Genomic DNA, 27,063 nt, shown 5'->3' on the forward strand with positions numbered 1-27,063 from the left:
AAGTGTAAGGGGGGGATTTCAAAGATTGAGGGTGAGGAGGAAGGTGAAGGATTTTGGTGTTGCCCTCTACAGAGAAGAAAAGTGGCTTCTACATGCAGATTAAGGGTTAGGTTTCAGTTCTGAAGTCCCTTTAGCTGTAGTGGCTTTGATCAATTCAGTGATTTGAGTCATCCTGAGATTGACTCAAACAAAACAACCACACAGCATGAAGACAAGACCACTGATGTTCTAGGTAGGATTTTGCAAGTATTTCACAGACCATAACGGTGCTTACAAAGGCATTACTGGCAAAATTCTCCACGAATGCTAAATCAAATGGAGCAGAACTGAAATCTTTTGAAAAATCATACCTTCTGCATCAAAAAAATTCCATCAAGTGAAATTCACTTCACAAGTAGTCAAACATTTGATTTGCACTGATGTTTCTGCTGGGGAACTGTCATGAGGAGATGAATTATGTTGTAGACAACCCATCTGCAAATAGCTCAGCTTTCCTAGTACTTTCTGGTAAGGCAAGGAAAAATGTAGAACTGGGACTGCCTCCATCCATTCTCTCCCAAGGGGGGATAAAGGGATCTTCAGTTGGAATTTAAGTACAGTCATTTTATAAGAGTATTCTAATTATATTTGCCACTAAGTAATGATCATGAAAACATGCGTGCAGAATGATTGTAGAGAGAATACTTGGCTGCAGGTGACACAAGAGCAGGCATCCTCTTCACCTGACAGTCACTCTAGGGGACAAGGAGGCAACAGCAAATTTCCCTTGTTTGTTTGGCACTTTCTCCAGTGAAGGTGTGATTTTATTGTCCACAGTTTTATACTCATGACCTAACTGCTGGTACATAGCTTTGAAACCATCCGCCATTAATTTGTCTCAGGTGACTGAATTGATGCAACATTGTGCCACTGGAAGAAGTCATTTTATGAACTCAAGAACTGAACATTTATTTTGCTTTTGTAAATTGTGTAAATAAAGGTTATGTATGTCCCTCCAGACAGCAAAGGCCAAGCTCCATCTGTTATGTTAGTAAAACCTTGCATTCAGACTAATGACCATACAGTTTTGACTTTGTGAGTACGACTTCCGACTCACTTCCTCCAACGTTATCTAGATTGTTTCTACCAAAAATATTTTAAACAAAGAACAATAATTTTTATGGTTGGCCTGAGGCACTCTAAAATTGATTTATGGCTTAAAGCAAATTGCTACTAACAATCTGCCCATCCCCTTCCAGAAAAAATATCATAAATACCACATTAATAACTTCATCAATTTAAACCACAAAAGTCCAGGAATCATGTATTTATTTTATTCAAAGCATTCTGAATAAGCAAGTGAGAGCTTTCGGCTGAATTTCCCCAGCTCAAGGCATCTCTCTGTTACAGTAATTGTTGTGTGAGCCATAATATTGGCTTGAAAATGAGGTTAGTCCTCTACTTTTTGCATGGGCATCACCTAATCCATCAAATCAAGACGCATCAGATTACATCTTATTTTTCTGCATCATTATTGTGACCACACATGGAGTTCCTGAGACAGGTATTGGGAAATTTCTGCAATTGCAAGAAATGAAATTATTCTAAAGCTGCGCTGTAAAGCTTGACTGTTGAGTTACAAAATTGAGCGCAGACTATTGAAATATATCAAGTGCTGCAAACACAGGTCTTAGTCCTGAACAGAAACACTGGTGACCCATGGTTAGTAACCATTAAATCAGTGGCATTACTGGCCTTTACTAGACAGGCACTTCTCTGCTTCATGGACTAGACGTAAGCTTCTGAGTAGTTACCAGCTTCCAATGTGGGAATAAGACAAGGTAGATTTTATGGAAGAGGATTAACTGCCATTACATGAACTACAATATAGTTTCATATATTTCATTCATGCATCTGCCTCCAAAGTCTTAGTCTGTAAGAGTAGTTATACCAGAAAATGTACCGGTTTAACATTTTCTCACACAAAGCCTCAAAGTTCTTTCTAAGACTTAAAGCTTAGGTTTAGGAAATGTTTGGGGCACAACAGTTGCAGAGGTACATGCGCCATTTTTTAGTTAGTTTCTTAAAGATTTTATGGGTTTTGTTCCAGATCTGCATACCTCTTTCTTTTCAGTGGTGGAGACTCATTTCAAAAAGAAGGCAGCAGAATGCAGAAATAATCTGTTTAATTTTAATATACTTTTAAACATTCTCCTGCTGCTCTCAGGATACATATGCCCTTGTACTGTGTTTTTGAAATGTATTTAAAAAACAAAGTCCAAAATAGAGGAGCAACCTTCTTGAGGTGATGTAAGACATATAATTTCTTCAGGCTGGCAGCCACAAACAGCAAATCCCATCTGAGATTGCAAACAGTCAGGAAGGAAGGCAAGTTGGGAAAAATTGAAAGGTTTTTTCCAAGATTAGAAACCTGGTATCTAAAGTCAGTATTGCCAGGAATATCTGTGCTCTCTCTTCTGGTTAAAAAAACACAAGGTTAGATACAGCCTGAATAAATAGCATCTGCCTTTCTAGAAAACTTCATGTTACAACAGTGATGTTTAATGGACCAAGCAGTACAGTGTTTTAGCAGTTGCTCATTGCAGCTCAGCAAAAGAAACATGGTCCTCCTGTTGCTGAAGTCTTGAAGGTACAACGTTTTCGTCCGAAATCAAAAGAAAATGAGTTGCCGTTCAACCACTAATCACAAGCTAAAGTGGAATATGGAATTAGAGAGACCTCAGTTGGACCGTTAAACACTAGCGATATAGAAGTAGAAGTAAGGGAATATAGAAATATCATCACACTGCTGAAAGGAGAAGCGGCCAGTGAGGCAAGACAAACCAGAGCAGAAGGCAAGCAGTGGGAGGCAGGAGAATTAAGTTCCTGGAATATGTCTTGAATTTTGGAAATTTAGTGTGTATTTTCCATGTAAGAATCTTAACAAGGGTGAGTCACTAAAACATCTGGAGTATCCATGAAAGCTGGCAACTCCCTTTACTAGGTCACATTTCAGGTGACTTTTTACAGTAAGAGCTACAACATAGCCAGTAAGTTGCAGAAATATTAAAACAATGTCCTGCAACCTTAAAATCTTACTCTTCTAAGAGAATGGGCAATTTTGGGCCACAGCTGCCCTCTCTCCCTCATTTTCTAATCTTACACATTTTAGAGCATCATCTCTTGCCAGTGGAAACTGGCAAACACAGCTTTTAGGGAAGGAACTCACTTGAACGTGTTTAGTCTGCTGTTGGAGCACAAGAGGATAGCTTCGGGATGAACGTGCCTTTCACCTGGATGAAAGTTGCAGCAGTGTCCTGATTCCCTCTTAGGAAGCTCTCTACATTACATGGCAAAGACGTTTAAAAGGTTGTTTCCAGATAGAGGAAAAACATTGTATTTGGATCATTTTATACTGCTTTTATCCCTTCTCTCGTCTGAATCCCAGAGGCTTATTTCAGTTTTTCTCCTACTGTCACATCTTTGGATACACAAAAAATTACAACATTCTTCTTTGTCAGCGTGCTTGGCCCACCAGGTACGCTGTTGTACGAGTTGACTTCTTTACAAGGTCAGTTATTCAGCCTACAGGCATGCAAACCAGCAGGCTGCCTTTGAGCTGGTCTGATCGTTTGTCTTACCTGCCTGTAATGGCCTGGAGACAGCTGGCTTGATCCCTGACATCTCCCAAACCTGCTTATCGCCTTGTTTGTTGTATAGCTCCTCAGCCCCTTGGTGATGACATTATACTCAGCCACCACCCAGTTTTTACCCTTCGCTAGGGCCAGTGCACATTAACTCCTTAAAACAGAGCTGGTGCTAGAGGAGCACGTAGGTATGCAGGTGGGGACAGATAAGTCTAGGACAGCTGGCCACTGTCGTCTTTTCTGGATACAAAAAAGAGAATTTGCTACCGTTCTGCTTCAGAAGCATATATCTTTATGGCTGTTGTCTCTTTTAGCCGGTCTTGTGATAAATCCACTTATTTTATGTTTCAGTTTCCAGTATGGTTTCCATAAAGCAGTACTATCTGCACGTGAGTAATCTAGGTCTCAGTGCCACAGACAGGGAAAAGAAGAAATTACCTGTAAGTACATAGCAGTGTCAGTGTCTTCCTTTGCCCAGCGAGCCTGCAGCTAAAGCCCAGATCCAGTAAAACTCTTCATTATCAAATCCAAAAACAGGGTCTTGGATTACAGGATTTTCCCAGGGAGAGAGTTTTTTTAGTGGCAGGGGGACTTGAAGCAGGGACTTTGCTTTCAGGCTTCTAATGCGAGAGCACATGTTGGAGATGCACCGTAAAGTCAGGAATGTGTTGAGTAGTTCACATTATTTGAGGCAAAATAATTGTGGAAGCCCAGGGGATGGAAGAAAAATTTCAAACATGCCAACAAGAAAGCACACAACAGCAGAAGCTGAGGAGCTGGACAGATTTTCCATAAGGTGGTCCAACGCCTGGCCTTTCTGTTTGCTAAAAGTGTCATTCTTTCAACAATATAATGAGCTTTTCAGGTGCTATCCGACCATTCTCACTTCTGTGACAGCTGTCAGCTTTTCTTTGCCATCTTTACAATATACTTGAGTAGCTATGCCTGTTAGTTTACTATGATTATGTTTTTACTTCTCTGGATCATCTTCAAAACACCTTTTGACAATGGCAAAGTTCCTTTCCACATTGTATTTTGACAGAATATATCAAACCTGTTGAGATTCATTTAACAAAAAGGGCTACACCTGTGAATCCCATCAGCAATTCCATTGTGTTATCTCACCTAACTATACATGTCTGCAGTGGAGACGTTACATATGATTTACGCAGTCTAATACGCTTTTACAGTTAGTTGGGAGAGGTAGGCACATTGGGCTGCTGTTGAAGACACTTGCTTTAGGACAAGATCACCCAAACCATTCCCTGAAAGCGCCTACGTCTCTCCATCATGCGTGGTGCTGTACTAGCATGGCCAGCACCGATGTCTCACGAACACTGTAGATGCCCCAAGGAATACACTGCAGAACCTACAATCACTCCGACAAGCCCCATCCAGCAGGTCCTTTAAACAGCCTTGGCACTCTTTGGGATTAGTCCTCCGAAATCTCTGCTTCTCTTCCAATCCATTGTCTGAATACTTGCTCTTATGAGCTGTCCATCTTTTTATTATGAAACTAAGCACTTTGAGTAATCCAAACAAGATATTTCTGAAGTTTTGTTACTCAGCAATTCAATATGTACAATCTCCCAGATTTTTTTTCTATATTTAAAATAAAAAATGTGAGGATGCAAGCTCTCATTTCTGATTTATGAAAATCTCAGTTGATTTAGAGGCCTTATAGCCATTATTATATCAGTTAAAAACTCCCTGTTAGACGTATTAACACAGTCCAGAAATACCAACTGTCAAGTAACTGCAGATGAGCTTTAGCAATACCAAACTATAGAAAAAGAAAGATTCAGCCACTTTATAGGCCTTTTTCATCATTAGGGGCACAATTCAAATACCCCTGCATTTAATGATATTTTCCCTCAAGTTCAGCAAGCTTTAAAGTGAGGCCGTAACTGTTGTGTGTTTATTGATAAACTTTCTTCCTGAGAAAAGGAAGCCTTGTAAGAATTACACTGAGGAAAATGCTTTTAAAGATTGCCATGGTCTTTCAGTGCAGCAACCTAAGACGAATCATTATAAGGAGTGCCACTTGCACTGCTATGTATTAAATATATAAGGAAATAGCATGTATTTAAATATGCATTAAATGCATTAAATTGTATAGCAAAAAAACAAGCAACAAACGCAGTGGAGTTAACAGAAATCTTATTGCTCCCATGGGGTTTAGTATCTGTACAGGACTGCAGAATTCTTTTCTTTTTACAATTAAAAGAAGTTGGCTGCAAAATTTATACAGCATGCGTTTCTGTGCAGGAAGTTATTGGACACAGGAAGGTCATGACTCACAGCATCACAGCCTGCTAATTAATACATGGTGTTTTTCTGAGTATTAATGAGTCTGTGAAGGATTTGAACTCAAGAGGACTTTAAGTGTGACAGAGACCAAAATGAAAAAATCTCAGACAAAGGAGAAATTAAGTATCAAACTCCAGTCAGAATAAAGAACAGGCGTTGCAGAGCAATCTCATACGGGAATGAGAGACACCTGCAATTTATGGAGCCATCTTGGCTTCTTTAGCTTCCCCATGCAATTTATGGCGGTGAACACTTGACTTGTTTAGCTTCCCTGTCACCTCATTAAAGCTTTCTTGCAAAGTTACAGCTTTGGAGGCTCAGAATATGTCTAGTTTGGATTTTTATCATTCTGATTTCCAGTTTATCAGACAATGCACTGCATGTTCTCCAAACCAAGTTTCCTTTCCCATCGAGAGCTGCTTTTTGTGCCTTCTTGCCAACAATTACCCTTTCGGTATCTTTGCATATTAACCCCCACTGCTCCAGGTCTTCACCTACATAGAATGTCTTGTACTGTCACCTACTGTCTTGACCACTCTTTACCTCACCATGCTAGTTGCTTGATCCAAAGAATGTAGTGGTAGGGGTGGAAGGGAAGAAGTCCTGCTGTCTTCATTTGATGTGGTGTAGGTCATGAAGGTTGTTCTTTGAGCACCAGAAGGAATTAATATGTTTTAGCATTTTCCCAGCTGCCTGCACGTCAGTTTCTCACTCTCAAGCTGCAGTATACCTATATGTCATGTCATTTAAAAAAAAAGGGAAGCGAGCCCACCACCAGAAATAGCACCTGCATCATAGATGGGGCTCAGACCCTTGCAAGAAATAATGCAAGCAGAGAAATATGAGGAGAAGATTTCCTGAAGTAACTGGCAAAGAGGAGCAGAGAACAGAGAAGATGCATAAGGTTGATCTTATCGCCTGGTAGATGGAAGATCGTCGTACAGCTGACTTAGCAGCATTGAGGATACTTATTATTGTTCACAAAATTCACAGCCATTGTGATCTATAAACAGAGACCTGGATGCTAGCCTGGCTCACCTTGCTAGTGATAGAAGTCCTCACGCAGCTCTCACACGGATCCCCTGGCTTTCAGGGATGCCAAGGGGTCAAGCCCTCTAGAAAAAAAGTAGTTTTCATTGAGTACAATAAGATTTGACTGAACACCAGGTAAAGTCAAATACTGTTGTCCATATTTCACTGTGCAAGAGGTCAAGGCATCCAAATGAGCCCATCATTTTTCTGTTACACTTCGTGCTTAACACATGCCTCACTGTTTCAAATGGATTCCAAGAAGAAAAGAAAATAACATTTAGTTCCAATGTTGGATCTGTCAGTAACAAAGGACTCCTTCTGATTTCCTTCATTTGATGCTTTTGAACCAAAAGCCAATAGCAGATAAGAATATTTAAGAAATTGGGGCTGCACTGGTAGACAGTTCCACGATCTGCAATTGGAAACCTCTTTGTCCTAGTAACTGGTGACCCATTTGCAACACGAAACCGTTGTCTGTTCCTTTCCTGGAAACCACAGAGCACTAGCCTTGCCTTACAAGTTTAGACAGCGTCACCACAGAGGACTGTGTTCAGCCCTGGTACCTGGGGGACAATTGCCATATGGCCAGGGGTCGGGAGGACTGACAGTGTTGCCCTAATCAACCAGCAACAGCTGGTGCGGGAGAAATTGGTAAGAAAAAGGATTTGGAAGATTATTGTTTTGAAGGCGAGAAAGCTACCTACACTTTAAGCTACTATCCCATTAGGTTTCCCTCTCCAGCCCTCGGTTGATTGTGAGGACTGTGATAGCTTTTCAGCCGCAGACTTGAGACTCGGGATGGAAGGACAAGGGGGATTATTTAATCAGAAATCTCCCATGTCTCTTTGGTAGTTTAAGCATTTATTCAGCCAAACAGCTCTCCTTCCCTTGCTTCTGATTTGAAAAGGACTTCACCTGTCTTAGAGCAGTATTAGCCCTATTTTACAAGTAGGAAGCAGAACATCGCTGATGAAGTGACTCAGTCTCGAGCATTTTTACAGCTGCTTTGTGCGGCTGAACTACAACTGGAAACAGTGATCTATTGCCTGTTGGGAATTACATCCCTTTTTTTTCCTCAGTCTATCCATTTTTCCTACAATAATTTACTTACTATCTTACAGTTCTCAGCTCACCCAGAATAAATTCCAGCTCAAAGATCCCTCTGTCCAGAAGGATCTTTAAGTGCTGTTAAGAAACAGGGATAAACACACCATTAAGTTCATATTCACTAGAGTTCTGTTCTTATGGAGCTTTTTGTACTAAGACACTGCCTGGCAACTCAATCAGCAGGGCAGTTTTCAGAAATTAACTTGCCTACTGCAGACTGGAGTCCCCAGTGTCATCCCTAAGCTGTACAGCTTCTGCAGCACACAGAGGAGTAGGGCAGATCTTTTAATTAATTATTGGCACTCACATGGGAAGTGTCAATACAGAGGCTTTATATTTTTAAACAGAAATCTAAGTCACAATTTCTTTTCATGCATGCTTTTGTTGCAATGCAGGAGAATAAACTGTCAGTACTGGACTGTGCATTTGTTTCTAGATTGAAACTGCTTATTGACTTCAATGCAGCTGTAAAGATTTATGCCAACTAATGACCTATCTGAGAGGGATTGAGAGTGACAGATTTTTAACAAAATCTGACACTATCCTGGCAAGCCAAGAATCAGCTCCACTGACACTTCTTGCAACAGAGAAGGGAAAGTGAGCTTTCAAATGTATTCTGCATGCACCATCTCCTGGAGGCCCTGGGAACATCTCCACTTCCCAAGACTGAACACATGGGACAGTTTGAACAAAGCTTCCACTTCCAGAAGTTCAGCTGTGAATTTTCATCTGCTAAAATTTGAAATTCAAGTGTTTCACTGTGAATAATTTTATTTTCTTTCATCTCCCTCTGCACCCCATAAATATTCACTAGTTAGTTTTCAAAAACTTTTGCAGATAAGTAGGGAAAAGCCCATGAACAGCGTTCTACATTGTTTGGGTTTTTTAAATTTTATTTGTTTTGTTCTTTTTCCCCTGAAACTCTGCTTAGCACTAGCAATTGCATTTCTTTTATCAGTGGGTCATGAGAAATCTATTAGCTGCTATACAACCACTTAAGTGTGTTGGTTGCGTAAGGCAAGATAAAATGCTACTCCTTCATACACTGAAGACAGAAGACTCATTGCAAAACAGCAGATCTCTAAAAGCATGTCAGTTCTTCACAGTAGAGCAGACCACTTAATGCTACACCTCTTCAGTGATTAGCAACTGAAACTGAACAGTTTTTCAAGATTCTGCAGCAGTTCCCTGGCAGAGATCGGGCTGGCACTAATGGCAGTTCTGCTGATATACCAGATGTCCATTAAACACTACACTTAGTGTTATACCCTGTAACCAGCACTATTATGGGGCAGAGCTACTGAAACCTTTTCATAATAATTTTTCCTCAGAAATTGTTGGAAAAGTTAGGAAAGTGTTTTCAGCCATGTTCCCCCTTGCTATGCCTTATTAAAATTAAAAAGCAGTATTGTAGGTGGTGGTAAAAGCTGAATCCATGTTAACTCTGCATCTGTCACTGCAGGGTGCAGTCACTGGCACAGCACTCCACTGTATACTGGGTTGCCCTCTTCTGATTTCCCTCAAAGAATAATTTATGGAGTTGAATTTTGGAAAGGAGAGGCTAACTGAATGAATGATGAAATCATTTTAATGATTTGAGATGCCGATTAGAAATTGAGTTCCTGAAGCATTTTTCCTGCAGCCAGCTGTCAAGATGCACAAAATAGTCTTGAATCAGATTCAGTGAGGCAGTTAGTGCATCCCATCGATCAAGTACTGGGAAAGCATTTCATAGATGTCAGTCACTTATGGGCTCATTGCTTATAGAAAATAGCCATAATTTCAATTCCCAACAGTTGCTCTGTTTAGACCTTCCTTGTCTCTTAACAGCTCCCAGCAAGCTCAAACTCCGTGGGATCAGAAGGCAATATTGTATTGCCTGCTTTTTTGGAGCTGAGACCATCTTTTCACCATATTTATATTCTGAACACCTGGGTTTCCTATACACTGCAAAAATACACAACAACAAAGTGTGATGCAAACCTCAAAATGGTAGTAGACGTAACAACCAGGGCACCAAGGGAGGAAAAGTCTTTGAGCCAAATCTTCTAGCTTTGCAGCACTGAAAGGTCATACAAAAGCCAGAACCAGCTAGAAAGACCTCAAAACTCCACAGCCCACTTTGGAGTATGTCAAGGTTAACTGCTGGCAGCATCTCATGCATTTCCAGTTTTAAATCCCAACTTGCATAGGATATTTCTATGCCTGAGTCTTTTCAAGTCTGAGTCTAGTGTTCTCAGCTTAGCTGATGGCACTGAATGCAATGGCACTGTATTGCATAAACAAGTAATGCAAAATCCCTGACATTTAGGATTGTATTTTCCTGTTTCTGCTCCTGTGGTTTTATCACATTGGTATTTTCATGCATAATTGGCACCCCAAGCCATAGATGTATGCACATGCCCAATTCTTCTCAACATCTTCCCAAGTAAAACGAGATCGTCACTTCCCACTCAGCAGATGTTTTAACAACAGAAGACAGAAACGAAGAAGTTCTAGAAGTAAGGTGCCAAGCCAAGGAAACTGGTAGCTGCAGTATTTGCTTTTGGCAGTAAGCAGCACAAACATCATTTATCTAGTAGCACAATGCTGTACAAGGTACAGAAGACTCTGAGAAGTCCCAAAGCTTTTCCTGGTGCTGTCAGAGAAGCTGGATGTTCCATAGAGCTCTTGACTCCCCTTAAATACTCCCCTGTCTAAGTGCTCAAGTGACCCAACAACCATTTCACCTCTTCAGCACTTGGAGGCATTCACATTATCCCTTGTTTTCTTACACAGTGTAAGAAAACATTACCCCTTGTTTGTTTTCTTACCCATGGTATGTTTTCTTAAACAGTGAGACTTGTTCTTGGAAATACCAGCACAGCCCAGGCATCCCACAGCAGATACTGTCCTTAGAGGTCACAGGGACAGCATTGGTACCCCAATTCCAGAAAGTGTACTCTCTTCCAAAGTTCTTTAGCCTTTCTCTTGCACCTTCATCCTGCACTTCCCAGCAGCATTTCCTAATCCTCCCTCCCAAGAGCTCCGTCTTCACAGAAGGTGGGTCATCTTCCTGCACTGTCTGTCCCTGACCTATGCAGCAAGATACTCTCATCTTGGCATTCCACAGCCCTGAACCTGTGAAGTCAGAGTACTGATCCAAGATGACAAGTGCTCAGCCCCCTCTGGTACTACATCCCTCTGCTGCAAGGGCTCTCATGACCATCTCTTGAGTTTGCCCCACGTGACACCATGTATCTCACAACTTCACATGCAACAGCTTTCTTACAGTAGACTGGGGAGATGGTTCTAAAAATTTGGGATGCACCCAAGTAGTATGGCCATTCATGGTATATACCAGTGCCTCAGATACAAAACTCAGTTTACTAATATGAAATCCCTGATCTCCAGTATTTGAGCTGCAAAAATGGTATTGTTAGCTGCTAGAGCCTTCCTCTTTTTTGGGAGAGCCGCTAACCAGCAACACTAAATAGCTTTTTAACCCCTGAAAAACATTGGCTTTTAACTACTCCATTGATGTATTCATATACACACTGTTACATTGCCCACTATGTAAGAGTGGGCGCTCCCCTACTTCTCCCACTCAGCAGCTCGGCCAGTGCATTTTGCAGTTCCAAAGCCTTGTGCCTACTCAAACACTAGTGAAACAGCTAGAGGTGAAACTCATTGTAAATCATTCCTTTTGTCCTCTAAGAAATTCTAAGATTTCTTTATGAATTGGAGTGTAAACTTGAAATACTGGTAAAAGAAAAAGCAAAAATTCAGAATATTTCTGGAAATGCATAAGTAAAAATACTCTAACATTTCAAAATTGACTAAAACCATTTTGTCAAATCAAACAGAAAAGATTTGTTTTGAACTAACTTAACACAAAATTCTGTCCACCAGACCTACTGCAGTAGGTCTGGAAATTGTAGTTTGACATTATTTTCCATTCCTTCTGTTTGACTCAGAGTCAGTAGACAAGACTACACAGGGCTTTGGTGGTGCTGCGGTGGCCTTGCTAGCTAACATTCAAAGCAAGTGTTTACTTGCTAAACACTAACGAGTGTTAGGCATGAGCAGCACAACCGGGAGATCAGGCCCAGCCAGCACGGGTCCATGGAAGGCAGGTCCCGCTTGACCAACCTGATCTTCTTCTATGACCAGGTGACCTGCCTAGTGGATGAGGGAAAGGCTGTGCATGTGGTCTACCTGGACTTCAGTAAAGCCTTTGACACTGTCTCCCACAGCATTCTCCTAGAGAAGCTGGCGGCTCACGGCCTAGACAGGTGCACTCTTCGCTGGGTAAAAAACTGGCTGGGCGGCCGAGCCCAGAGAGTTGTGGTCAACGGAGTTAAATCCAGTTGGCGGCCGGTCACAAGCGGTGTTCCCCAGGGCTCAGTTTTGGGGCCGGTCTTGTTCAATATCTTTATCAGGGTACCAATGCTGTCCATGTGACCTCCAAGGACAGTATCTACTGTGGGATGCATGGGCTGTGCTGGTATTTCCAAGATGAAGGGATCAAGTGCTCCCTCAGTAAGTTTGCAGACAACACCAAGTTGGGTGGGAGTGTTGATCTGCTGGAGGGTAGGAAGGCTCTGCAGAGGGACCTGGACAGGCTGGATCGATGGGCCAAGGCCAACTGTATGAGGTTCAACAAGGCCAAGTGCCGGGTCCTGCACTGGGGTCACAACAACCCCTTGCAACGCTACAGGCTTGGGGAAGAGTGGCTGGAAAGCTGCCCAGAGGAAAAGGACCTGGGGGTGCTGGTCGACAGCCGGCTGAACATGAGCCGGCAGTGTGCCCAGGTGGCCAAGAAGGCCAACGGCATCCTGGCCTGTATCAGAAATAGTGTGGCCAGCAGGAGCAGGGAAGTGATCGTGCCCCTGTACTGGGCACTGGTGAGGCCGCACCTCGAACACTGTGTTCAGTTTTGGGCCCCTCACGACAAGAAGGACATGGAGGTGCTGGAGCGTGTCCAGAGGAGGGCAACGCAGCTGGTGAAGGGCCTGGAGCACAAGTCTGATGGGGAGCGGCTGAGGGAACTGGGGTTGTTTAGCCTGGAGAAGAGGAGGCTGAGGGGAGACCTCATCGCGCTCTACAACTACCTGAAAGGAGGTTGTAGCCACGTGGGTGTTGGTCTCTTCTCCCAAGTAACTAGCGATAGGACGAGAGGAAACGGCCTCAAGTTGTGCCAAGGGAGGTTTAGATTGGACATTAGGAAAAATTTCTTTACTGAAAGAGTGGTCAGGCCTTGGCACAGGCTGCCCAGGGAAGTGGTTGAGTCACCATCCCTGGAGGTATTTAAAAGACGTGTAGATGTGGCGCTGAGGGACATGGTGTAGTGGGCATGGTGGTGTTGGGTTGACGGTTGGACTCAATGATCTTAGAGGTCTTTTCCAGCCTTAATGATTCTATGATTTTATGAGTCGCACATGCGGCACCCATGCACTGCATGGTAGAGGCTGCTTGGGAGTACAGGGTTAGCCTACTGGCTGAGGATCAATTATATGCGGGAGCAATGACCCTTTTAAAAAAACGAGTGATTTCCTCTGCTCCCAGGTCTTCAAAAGGGAGGTCTGGCAGTTAAAGAGACGAATAAAGAGGGATATATCGCCTGTACCCATAACTATCTTTACATCTTGTTGAATGAATTTTCAAGCCAGGACTTCATTGTCCCCTGAAAGCCTCTCTCTAGGTCAAAACAAACTTTATTCTTTTGATTTCTTACAGCCATAGATGTCTGATTTTGGAGGGACCTTGTAAGGTTATCTAAGCTGAGTGCCAAGAAGGCTCATGTCTGGAGATGGATCTGCAGCTATTGCATTCATTTATTTTTAATCATACTCAAATCACCAGCAAATCTCCAGGTACTCTATGGATACAAAAAGTGTCAATGGTTCCAAGTGCCCATTACCTGCTTTGTGATGGTTATTCACCTTTCACACTGACTGAGCTTTGAATGAAAAACACCGTATACACAGAAGTGTAGTCTCTGCATACTAGAAATGCCTGTAATTTGGACAGCTATTTCTTCTCGATAAGATAGCTTTTATATTTGCTATTACTGATAAAAAAGCAAGTAACTGTCACCCCCAAATCACCAGTTAAAAAAAATATAATCCATTCTTGATTCTTCAAATTGTGATTCTTCAGATGCTGATTTTTCAGAGTTCATGATTTCTCTGAAGCCCTAGGCATTAGGATTCTCTTATTGGTTTAAAGAAAACAGAAAGACTCTTTCAGTATAGGACTCTTAAAATATAAGAAACAGAAAAGAAACAGCATGAGAAACAGAAAAGAGAAGTATAAAAAGAGATAAGTAATAAGGCAAGACTCACAGGAGGTCTGTGGCATTTACCTGTCCTGTTGGGACACAGATATTTGTGGTTTCCATGTTTTCACAGAATCTTCCCAGGAGAGGACCACAGAATGTAAGAAAGCCGCAGTGACAACTTATGAGTCTTCTTTCCATCCTGAAGTTATCTTCTGTCGAAGCAAGTAACCCTTAGCAGTCTTAGTAGATCAGCAGTGAAGGTAGTGCAGGTAGTCCATTATCTGCTTTTGGCAGCATTTTGCATTGTTAATCCACTATTCATATAGCTGCAAGCAAACCTTTTCCTCATGTGAGTAAGCAGCAGTAAGAAGAAAATAGAAGTCCCAAAAGACATAGAGGATTAAAATACTATTAAGATTTATCCTTCATAGAAGGAGTCAAGAGTCATCAAATACAAAGTTGCAGACACTTAATTATGCTTAAAAAAAAGCATAGCTTACCAGAAGCAGGAAGAGCATAGGATGCAAAGGATCACTACATAACCTCCCTACATAGACTTTCCAAGACTTCCCACCAGACATATGGTGTTGCTAGAGACAGGATATTAAGCCAGATGGACTTTTGATCTAATACATATTCCAATGTTGTCGTCATTTGTGGTGAAATTTGACAATGTGCCCAACACAAAGAAAAGCATGGACAGTCTCAGTAAAGCATTTGGTAGAGAAAATTGCATGGAGATGCAGTTTACTCTCTCTTTTGTATTAGTCTGTCTCATAGAGGCTTAAATATTTAGCTAGGTGTAGACTTTGGTGACAGTCTGAGTGAGTGAGGGATACCTTCCAGTGAAGTCAGGTAACAGCAGTCTCTATCTGCAGATCAGATGCTGCATTGCAATTGATGCAATTGGCATCACTAGGTGGGCCACAAATATCACAACAAACACCTAAGTTGACTTGGAAGGTGGCAGTGTTGAGACTCAGTGGTTTTTTTGATCTCTTCACTGAAACTGCCAAAAAAAACCCTCCAAAATAGTACTGACTCTGGCAACTAGCTTCTTGGGACATAGAGTGCATGGAGCCCACTCCAAGCTCATTCTTTAAGCAAGTCATCCTCAGTTTCTCGAGGCTAGACCTAGATTTGGGTTGACAGCATTGTGCTGGAAGTCTCTATGATGTATTATCACAGCACCACTCTCTGTTATTTATGTCTTCTGGCACTTCAATGCTGCTTCCACACTTCCAGGCAAGAACATTTCCCTCTGTGCCCACAGTCCTTCTGGCACAGCATGCACTATGACCAGCTCTGGATGGAGACACACCCGCATTGCTTGTCCTGTGATCATCCAGACCAGAACACCTCAAAAACCATGCCAAGACTCCCTCCAATGCCCACAATCTTGCATTTACCCACAGGTCTCATTCCTGGGTTGCAACACAGTGACAAGATCAGCAAAGCATAATGTGGAAAGGACCTGCCCACTTTCCAGATGAAAATTACCAGAAATACAGTATATTCATAGCTTCCAGGACATCAAACACCATCCAAAAGACCTTTTTCTGTTCCTTTGCAGACTGAACTAGATGACTGTGCGTTTACAGCCTACCTCTGTTATTCTTAAAAAAGCTAGGAATATTCTTTTATCCATGGGGTCATTGAAGAGAAGAGTGGGAAAGGTCTTTTGTATGGCTTTGTGTTGCCCTACACTCTGTTTTACATAGATGATAATGCAGAGAGCCAGATGGACCAGCAGAATGCCTCTTGCTTGGTCTTTGCAAAGCAGAGCATGGCCATGGTGAGATCATCTCTGCAAGCTGCTTGAAGACCATGAGCTTCCTGGGAAGCAAATAGAGCATGACTACTTCAGCCTTAGCTTTATTTGGCTTCCTGTGCTCTGAAAGTTTGACCTTTTAGAAGCTGGTACATTGCTGAAGGCTTTCCAATTAGTGCGGTCTTGGCAACACTTGGCCATCTCAAGGAAGTGCTCAGTGTGGTAGAGGACACTGCCTGGCACCTCCACTGCAATTTGAGAATTTCCCCATGAGTCATTAAATGCTCCAAGGACAAACAGGGTAGTTTAGAAACAGAGATCTGTGAAACTTGTGATCGTCCAAACTACTCAGGGCTTTAATACAGAAGGTGGAGCCAGTTGTGAAAAGCAAAGGCCACAGAACTGCAAAAATTAGCTGTATGTGTATAGCCTGACAATCAAGCTTACAGCTTGGGCTATGCTGAGGGGTATTCTTCCTCCTTCTCACTGCCAGGGTAGACTTTTTGGTGTTCGCAACAGTTCATTCCTTAGTTTTTCTGTGGAGAATGGCAGCAAAGACAGCAGCGATCTGTGGTACGGTGTCTAGGCTTCTAGAAATGAAATGGTGGTGCTATCCTTCTGCAGAAGACTAAATGTCATCCTTATGGAGTCAATAAAAGATATTCTGCCAAAACAACTCCGGACTGTGGGTCCTTTGCTGGCTACCCAGAGCCCCAGAAAGTGGATCCTAGCAAGCCTAGAGGCTTCTCATGACACTGCCTGAAATGTTGACTGGTTTAAAGACAAATAATACAACTAAACACCTAGATTTTGGGGTTCAGGGTGTCTCAAGGGAAATGTTTTTCACATTTGAAGAAAATCCTGAGGGTACACAAACGGGCTAATCAGTCACCTGGTAAGTCTTTTCAAACTTTTTCTGTGATGTGGAAAGCTGACTGCAGGAAAACATCAGAGGCAGGTCTATGAATGCTGAGAATTTCTGACAAGCTGTTCACACATAAGACCAAGATACCAGATGTGAAGGAGGCAAATGACTCTGCTAATCTGTAATTTCATCTCCTCAGCTCCACCACCCATCCCAAGGGTTTCGGTTTGGAACCGTGCGAGAAAGCAGCGCAGAAGACTATGTGAGGCAAAGCTTCCCAGAGATGCATGAGTACATGCGACGGTACAATGTCCCTGCAACCCCGGATGGAGTAGCGTATCTAAAGTGAGCTCTGCGTGCAACAGCAGATCTGGTCCCTCAACCAGAATGCACGGCAGTGAGATGGTGATGGGTTTCCCACTTTCAGTGTCACTTATCCCACAAAACAGTCATTGAAGGGAGTGTGGCAGATAGAGAAGAAAGCACGTACTCACCTGGAGGGAGTGATACTTGGAGAGCAAGCTAGTGTAGCAGCAGCTGCTAGGGTGCCATCAAGCATGGGCAATGTATAAATCCTGGCAGGTTTCTGTGCTTGGGAGCCCTTCATCAGGCAGTGAGAAACATTCAGAAAAAAACATCGCCGTCCAAGCAAAAGCTGCGAATGAGGTTCCTCAGCATCTTCAGCATGCTGGGAGGAGAGAAGGTTCTTAGAGAAAAACCTTAAAGCATTTATCATTAAAATGAATAAAAGAAGCATTAGACTGGTAAAAAGTAATAAACACCATCTCTTCTTGCTTTAGGGAATCATGGCATTACTGTGTGTCAGAGACATTTGTGCCTAACAATCTGGGGTCACACAATTGACTCACTCAACAGGAGAGGTGATAATAAGCCTGAAATCATTCATTCATTTTACACATAGAAGTTGCATAACAGATGGCCTGAGAATTTTTCACCAGAAGTTGTTTTCTGATAACATATTTTTCCCAGACCCATCCTAATGATAATTAAGATACATGGCAGTTCCTTTGGGTTAAACTGGAATCAATCTATCGAAATCAATGAAGTAATGTAACTTCACGTCAGGAGAACACTCGGACTTTTAAAGTGACAAGAGTGGAGGGTGCAGTCCCTGGTTCCAATGGGAACAGGCACTGTAACTGTTCTTTTATATCATCATTTTATGCAAGCGTGCTATTCATAAATGATTATGTTAGTAAAATTCAGTCCTCTGTGTTCATGAAGACTGAACATAGAGAAAAGCTGAAGGGTGAAGGAAATTAATTTACCTCATATTCAAGGAGAAAGGAGGATAAACACCTTTGTATACAGAGTTATCCTCCTGCATTTTTGCTCCAATGGGAAACCAAGACAGCACTACTATTTTAGCAATTTTTTATTTTTTCCATAAAGGTTTGTGCTACCTTTCAATTGAGTTGAAGTCTAACGTATTGTAGTATTTTCCATCTTTCTGATCAGTAGTACTTCATGGGAGCAAAATAAGTCCTACCCCCACGCTCCTGCTGTAGATGCACAAAGTTTGTATTTCATGCACAATTCCTTTCTTCAAAATATAGAACAGTTTTGCATTTAAAATAGCAGTCCCTAGTCTCTGTTTCCATTCAGTCATCTTCCAGAGAACTGCATAGATAAATGTTCAGTGAGCATCACTGAGTCTTAGACTGTGAAGTGATTCTGTTTCTGAATTTGATGTTGAATCCAGGCATGATCCAGAGAAACTCGATGCCTTCATCATGGATAAAGCACTCTTAGATTATGAAGTATCAATAGATGCCGACTGCAAGCTTCTAACTGTGGGAAAACCCTTTGCCATTGAAGGTAATAATCCGTTTTATAACATACTGCTCTATTTCTCATGTGTTGCATTTGCTTTATTGTGATTTGGTATTCTCAACGGAAGTATGCAGGTGAAACTGTGGACCCCTTGAAGATTATGGTAAAATTCTCAGTGATTAAGCAGAACCAAGGTTTCGTCCTTTTTTGTGGTTTTTAACTTTCAGATCACTTGTACCATCTGTTGTCATGCTCTATATAGGAATTATTCAAAGTGCTGAGACGGTCCGTCTCCATGCAAGTAGGAGGCACCGACCATTTCACTGCTCACAATGAAATAAAGTAGCTCCTGAAATGAGGCTTGCTTTTTGTAGGCTTGCTTTCATTACACATGTTCAAAACTCAGTGGAATATGTTCAAAATGCTGTTCTACAGTTTCGCTCTCATCTGAAGCAGATAAATGCTGTTCCCATTTTAAAGGTTAGCTTAAGATTCCCACTGAATCTGTAGCTAATTGAAGCTTGAGAAGGGAGCCCACCCTGGTACGCAGCCTCTTGCAGCCCTGGTGTATTAGCAAGGACAGATGGGAAGGCAGCCGGGAAGCAAGGCTTGTCTGAAGCTGCCTCCAGCACGGGTGAGCACATTAGCAGCTATTAGACTTCAGGAATCACTTTTGTGATAGATGGCCAATGCAAATGATTGAAGCTCCCTTTTTCCTCCCCTCCAAGGGCAATCACTCTGGCCGCTCCCATCGCACATTAAAACAACCTCCTTCAGAAATGTTCAAACCTGATTGAGGAGGGCAATATGCTAAATGAAGGCCAGAGGAAGCTGAGCATTTTAATCATTTCACCTACGAGTCACGAGCACAAGGCATTTTGTAGAACGCTCCTTTTTGCTATACCTCATCAGTGTCTCCCATTTGAATTCACACCAGAGACCTGAAAGCAATCCATTTTCTTCTTTTTTTTTTGTTATCGGGGAGGATAGGTGCACAGAGAGCTGTTCAGGCTGTAGCAGGATTTGTGTGTGCACAGCTGCATGTTTCACCATGTGCGTGCAACCTGATAAATGTTCCATTTCAGAAAGGTCAGCTCTACTGAAGTAAACCATCAACTCCCACAACTTTGAATGAAGTAAAGCAAATTTCAATACAGAAAAAACAAATAAACCCCAAACTATATGTTTTTACATAACTGGACTTCATATCACCTAATCACAAAATACTTAAATATGCTGAAAATGTGGTATCCATGAACCCTACTTATGCCTTCTCTGAAACCATGCCTTCAATGTTAGCAAATATATTCAGGTGGAAATACAGGCACAATGTACAAAAATCAGCAGCAAGGGAGACTACTGCGTTGTAGGTACGCATATCGCCACATCACTCTGCGTGATGAAAAAGCAAGCCACTGTGATGTACCACTCATAAATTTACAGGGTTTTTTTCCTTTCTTCCTGTGTTGTTTTATTTTTTTAAAGGAGACAGTCTGAAATTCTGAATTCTGAACTGAAAAACAAAAATCCACAGTGGACTAGAAAGGAATCTCTGCAGGCAATTGGCAGGACATCTTTGCATGCAACTGCATGTCTTCCAGGCATGAATTGCATTTGTTTTTCTAAATTCAAAACCCAGATTCTGCAAACTGAAAGGCCATATTTAGAGTTAGTGTGTTCAATTAGTCCTTTACCAGCACTTTAATGTGGTAAAAGACCACACAGTGTCTAAAACCTGTATTTATTACTATCTGAAGGTCCATGTCACTGCCAGAGCAGAACTGCTTGAATGAAAAGCATAGCCCCTGGGCTTTAAATTGCTGTGTGACAACAATACAGACTGCTCGCATATACATTTACATGCACACAGCTTCTCATCAGAAAATACATAGGAATAAAAGAAAATGTCATAACTGACACCACAGTCACATCCACTGACCTAAAAATGTAGAGGGATCACAGAATGGTTTACTTGACATTAAGGCCCTTTTGCATTGCTAAAACAAGGTAAAAAAGAAGAACCCATGGCAAGAGCATGCCAAAGGCTGTGTTTCTAGAGATAAGACAGATTTATTCATCTATCTGTACCTCCATCTTAAGTTTTTGAACCTCTAATTTTACGTATTACTTTTGTGGCCTTAACAATTTTGACTTTGCATATCCGGTTTGTATTATTTTGCACAGCAGAAAGTCTCATCTCAGCACTCTCAGTCCACCATAAGCCAGCATCCCTGTTTGAACTGGCTTACTGAAACAGAATGTCAAACTTGATCTGATACGCTGGTAGTTGATAGTTGAAATGAACGTACTTTAGCAAAAAGCAAACAAGAGAGGGATGATTGTACTGGTTTTCCTTCTAGGATATGGTATTGGTCTTCCCCCCAACTCTCCGCTCACCTCAAACATCTCTGAACTGATAAGCCAGTACAAGTCCCACGGTTTCATGGATGTTCTGCACGACAAATGGTACAAGGTTGTTCCATGTGGGAAAAGAAGCTTTGCTGTCACGGAGGTAAGCGATGAACTTGGGTCACAAAAATGAGGATTTGCTCAAGTTGCCAATTATTTCCGCTCATTCACAATGTGCAGTAGATATACACACATGACAGAGATGGGCTGCAGCTGAAGGGAAGCATTGGGCTTCAAAAGCAAGAGATGCTAAGCCCAGCAGCGTTCAGATCAGAGCACAAGAAAAACATCAGTAAGACTGTGCTGCTAAGTTAGGCATGCAGTGCATGCATCAGAGAGCGCTTCTGGAGACAAATGGGGCGTGTAACGTAGCATTAAAAAAAGTGAAGTGATCTGGCACACGGCACAACAAACCTATCTGATTCCACTCAATTATGTGTATCACCATCTACAGGATCTGTCGGTGATTCTGGACCATCTCACACAGGAGCGATAGCTAAAATAGCTAACACGGAGACCAACAAGGGCAAAAAAAGCAGAGAGAGTGGGAATTTAGTACATTCCAAATTTCTAAGACAACCCTGACCACTTCCTAACATGGGTGGCAGCTACTCGTACCAAAGGTAGGATTTCAGCCTAGAAACAGTCCACTCAGATACCATGCTAAGAACAGAAGAGGAGCAGGTCTCACGTCTAAGTAGAACAACAGGAAACTGAAGTAAATCTCCATGGTTTTACTCCTGGTATCAGATCAGAGGAGTTATGCCAGCTCGTGGCAGCTGAAGATGTAGGCCATTATTTATGAGAAGACGACTCCTCTTATCAGAATAGCCATTTTTCGTCAAGTAAAAAAAGTACTGAGGAATCAAAAGATCCAGCATGCCTAAAGCTTAGAGCATACACTTTTAGCTCAAGGTGTTCCAAAAGACGTAGGTTACGTGTTCTCACTTGTACAAAACACGGAGCTAGAAGTACGCTACCTCCTCCTCAGAGCGTTTAGCCAAATACCAAACCAACCCTACCTGTTCCCCAAGGAAGTGGTAGCATGGCCATTCTCCCCTAAAAAAGAAGCCCAGTTTCTTAGGGCTCTGACTCCTGCCCTTCAGTGGTCACCTGAGCCTCTTGTCTGCAAACCTCTCACTGCTGACTAAATCACTAGAAAAACTGCATTTTTTAGAGATCAGATAAAGAAAAACTTTATTTGACTGCTTTAATACATAGATTGTTGGGGTATTTCTGCATCTCTCATTACATTTTTCATTAAGATTGTGTCAATATGAAATAAATCATATTTTAACATCAGACATTCATAGAAGAAAATTCAATTTATTTTTAATATTAATATATATTTAATATTAATATTGTGCAATTCAATTTTTTCTTTTTTTGTGTGATTAATTCAACACAAGAAAGCACATTTAAACAAAAGTGTGTATTCACTGCTATTTCTGATCTAGCTTATTTGAAGATTCTATTACCATCTAACAAGATAGGTATCTGGGGAATTTTCTTTTTAATGTAGCTGACATATCTGTTCCTGACAAGCACTTCATTCAATGACCTCTTGTTACTCTACATTTTAACACAATCTTTTGAATTAAGTCTCAAGAAAATTACCAGATGGTAATGGTATTAATTACCACAACTGTCTTAAAACTGAAAACTCTTATAGCAGAGACAAAATTACCTTCTTAGTAATTCCCCAATGATGAGACATAAGGAGCTTCCTCTGATCATGAGAATCTCACTCCAGTAGCTGTATCCAGGGCTGTGTTCTATGTATTCCTAGAGAAATAGCTAAGACACAGAATCAATTCTAAACATCTTCCAGTTAAAAAATATGATTTTATTTGTACTGTTTTTCTCCCATAATATATATTTGCTCCTTTAAGCCAGTGGTCTGTAGAGTGGAGTACATACAGCCCCTGGGGGTGCATGAGATGATCCACTGGATTGCAGGAAGAAAATATTAGAACTTCAGTAATACATATATATATATATATATATGTATAAAAAAATTATAAATAAATATACATATATGGGGATGCATGCTCAAAAAGTTACTGATGGAGATGCACGATCCAAAAAATTTTGGAGACCACTGCTCTAAGCCCTTAGGATCTCAAGGCTGTCTCTAGAAACAGGAAATTTTTTTGTGCCATGGCAAATACAGTAATAGAGATTGGCTGGGCAAACTGCAGAAGGCATATTATAAAACCAATTGGTTTTGTCTTTTTGTGAAGAAAAGCAAACATGAGGGAAGATAGAATAAACCTTGCATTCAAACTGGAGAGAAAAAGATTTGATAGGCAGCATGTCATTTTCACAGTTACTCTTCTGAAAGCCCTTTGCAATTTAAAAACACGTGGAAAGACCACACCATTTTCCTGCACAGCTATTGCTAGTACATTATCTCTGAGCCAAACCCAGTTCTTTCGCTTCCCTAGATTTTCATTAACTCCTTCATGTTCAGTCATGCAATACTGAGAGTCACTGGTTTCCAGGTAAGCCTTAAACTTCCCTGTGTTCGTGGCATGAAAAAACAATGACATGGTCTAAGTGCTCAAAGATTCCTCAAGGCCTGCCAACAAAGGGAGAGGAGGTGGGAAAAAAGCTGCTTCAGTCTGAAGAGAAAATTCTGATTTTGTCATGCGAATGGAGTCATTTAAGAGCCCTTTTTTCTCAATGTTCAATAGGTTTTAAGCTGGAAGAGATGCTGTGCTTTGAAGTAATTCAGTCTTTTGAGTGCAACCTCCATGTGATGGCCAGAAAGGAAGGCAGGTCTAGCTGCTCTGGGGCTGGTTATCTGACTGTAGTCCTTATTTGATCTTCAGTTGTGCTAACCCAACATGCATAACTGAGTTTTTCTTCAGAGGCCAAGGTGACTGAACTGAAGGACTCTAAAAAATCACTCAGAAGACTTTGTTTTTGAGCAACTCCTCAAAGTACTCAAAGACCTTATGCAAACAGAGTTTGCAGAAACAAAAGACCTCTTGTAAGTCTGTGCCGTTGTGGGGTAAGCTCTTCTAAGTCCAGACCTTCCTTTTCCTGAATTCTTCTACTTCTACCGCATCTCCCATGAGCATCCCCTCCTCTTCATCCACTCCTCTTGGCCAAGAACTTGCAGATTTTAGAACTTGCAATTTCACAGCTGGGACAAATTTACTAAACTAAACAGGGCCACGCAGCAGACACTCTCTAAAGCATAGTTTCCCCATCATTATGTCAAGAAGCATGGGAATTACTCCTGGTCTTATCTTTACAGCAGTTTGTATCCTTTACTTCTATACAGCCCAGAAATCTCTGTTATTTAACTCCATGCAGTCATAGTAACATTCAACAGATTCACTGAAGCGTGGACAATGTTCAACACAGAAGCAGATAATTCATTTTCGGAAAAGTCTCAGCTTCTAAGTGGGTTCACGTGGATTATATACCAAACTAAGACCCAGCAATTGCCTTCTGATAGCTAGAGTGAGGCTTTGTATTTTTCTACATCTTTTTGACAAATTTGGTCTGTGACACACTGCACCTGTTGACCAAGAGTAATGACCCAGAAATGGGAACATACATTGGTGAAATATTGATCAGTATAGCCTTTAAATGGGTGAAATATCCATCTTCCTTTTTTGTCATTACGTCTTGAGGCTGTACATGATTCTTACACACCTGCCACCCCTGCCCACCAAGGTTAATTTTTCTTTAGATTTGTTTTGAGATTCATCTTCCTACTCATCATTTTTTTCTAATCTTACCCTAGGAAATTTTATTTCCTGTGGTAGAACTCACTGCTAGCTCTTTCTCTCTCTCTCTATCTGGCAGCACTTTGCTCATTCTAAATTGCATTTGAAAACAAAGTTGTCTTGGAAAGTCATGATCCAGACTGGGGCTGGAAAATTTGCAGTGACTCCTCAAGCTGAGAAACCAAATAAAGATGAGTTTGAAAGTGTAGAGGTCAGTAGGGCTTGACTCCACTGTTTTGTATGAACTTCTTCAGCCAAAGCATTTGCCTAAGACGTCTTACTCTGGCCAGCACCCATTTGGATCATTCACGGGGCATGCAGCTAACTCAAACTTGAAATTAATTGCTGCAGTGAATTGCATCTTACCCTCTCCACCACAAGTAATTGTTGGTAGCAGTGGCTGTTCACACTGATTGTTAGTTGCTAGCAATATCACCTGAGTACTCTTGATTTAAAATTGTCATACTCTAGTCTCAAAGGAACTCCTTTGTTGTAAATTTGCTAAGTCCCTACTTAGGGCAGAGCATAGTGCAGGAGGGAAGTGGGGTTGGCAGAGTTATATTTGCACATATTACATCTGGACATAATCAATGTCATTTGTTTTCAATTTCCATACAATACACTTGGCCCTTCCTCTACCCTACTGTTTTTCTCATTAATGCCACTTCAGCAGGAGCCAGGCTCCTAGGACTTTCCTCTCCAGCACATTAGCTCCACCCAAGCTCAGGAGGAACTGCAAATTCTTTCTTTCTGTGGCATTTTTGGGAACCAAAATACAGTGAATTGGCAGCTTTGCAACTTTCTGCTCATAGAGTGAAACAGCTACGGCACTAAGCCACTATGACAGCAGGCAGGGTGGATAGCCTGAACAGGCAAGTTGCCTGTCACCTAGCAGTGGTTTTGACTGCTCAGACCAGGCAGTGATGAGCAGGGCAGGGTGTAGAGGAGATGAGCTGGCACACCACGGTGAGAAGGGCCCCTCCTGGTCCAGGGAGTAGTCAGGCTTTGGGAAAAGCTAACTGTGGGTACAGACTGTTTTATAGCTTTTAAGCTACGTTTTAAAAAATGTTATTGTTGAAACTTTTTCTTTTATTTCACTTGAAAGGCTTGTATATTCTCCATTCGCAATTGTCACAGGACAACAGGAGCTTTAGAACTTAGAGACTGATTTACACATAGACTGGCAGTTCAGTCAGATAACAACCAATACATGGAATAAAAAATAATATATTGTTATGTAACAGTATCCCAACTATTAATACCAACAACTTACTGATGCTTCACACAAACATTATCTAACCTGACATTTACAATAACAATATATGCAAGCACCCAAACGACACCAGCCCAAACTGACCCCGTTACTGCAGACCCACCGCTTTCCACAGGTGGTGACACTGGGGAAGGCACAGTGCCATGCACCTCCTGCCAGTGCCTGAGGGAGAGGTCCACACTGCTAATGGTGGGGATCAGTCATTGGCCACGGGCTTCCATCTGATCCAGACCAGGCACCTAGCAAAGACAAAGTCCTTTTATCCTCTCTTCTTCTCTCAGCAGTGGTGGGATCCACTGACGGGCTCTTCTCTGGAGTCTTTGAAGGAACTTGCTTAAACTTGACCTGCCATGGCTTGTGCCTAAACTGCTGATCTTTGGCCTCAGCGTCACCCGGGATGCACAATCAGACAGTGCCTCATTCATCTTGCCGTGATTTTATCCAGTTGTCATCCAGTCAATTGTGCCTTTCTGCTCGGAGTTTTGCTTAGTGTCCTGAAAGGTCAACAGTTAGTTTCCTTTTTCGTTATACCAATCACCTGACTACTCAACAGTCAGTTTTCTAGCCGTTACCTTGAAGCTGTGGTTTATATGCTTGTCTCTGGTGCACTGCAGGTGTCAAGGGAAGGCCATGCAGACCCCTCCACAAAGGGAACAAACTGACCTGTGCTCATAAATAAAAGCCGCCCGTCAGTCACCTTTCACGGTGCCTTGTTACCAGTGCGTGAAAAACAAACACAAAGAACAAGAACAAAGATTTTGCTGCCAAGACAATTTGCTCAGTCTGCACGAATGCTGTCAGCTGGCCTTTGCTCACTGGAGAACTGGGAACATTATGAAGAAGGATGTCACAAAATGACAGACGTTGCATT

The 27,063-nt window shown here is 41.8% G+C and overlaps 1 protein-coding gene across 1 annotated transcript in view; it reads left to right on the plus strand.

The window, feature by feature from the left end:
- GRIN3A (glutamate ionotropic receptor NMDA type subunit 3A) overlaps nucleotides 1–27,063 on the plus strand; it is a 74,017-nt gene that overhangs the window by 37,110 nt on the left and 9,844 nt on the right. The window contains exons 4-6 of the mRNA XM_075137186.1: nucleotides 17,173–17,318; nucleotides 18,697–18,812; nucleotides 21,128–21,279. Of these exons, the coding sequence (XP_074993287.1) occupies nucleotides 17,173–17,318; nucleotides 18,697–18,812; nucleotides 21,128–21,279 (414 nt within the window). The remainder of the gene's footprint in view (nucleotides 1–17,172; nucleotides 17,319–18,696; nucleotides 18,813–21,127; nucleotides 21,280–27,063) is intronic.

This window comes from Calonectris borealis, chromosome Z, assembly GCF_964195595.1.
Source record: "Calonectris borealis chromosome Z, bCalBor7.hap1.2, whole genome shotgun sequence".
Lineage (NCBI taxonomy): Eukaryota > Metazoa > Chordata > Aves > Procellariiformes > Procellariidae > Calonectris > Calonectris borealis.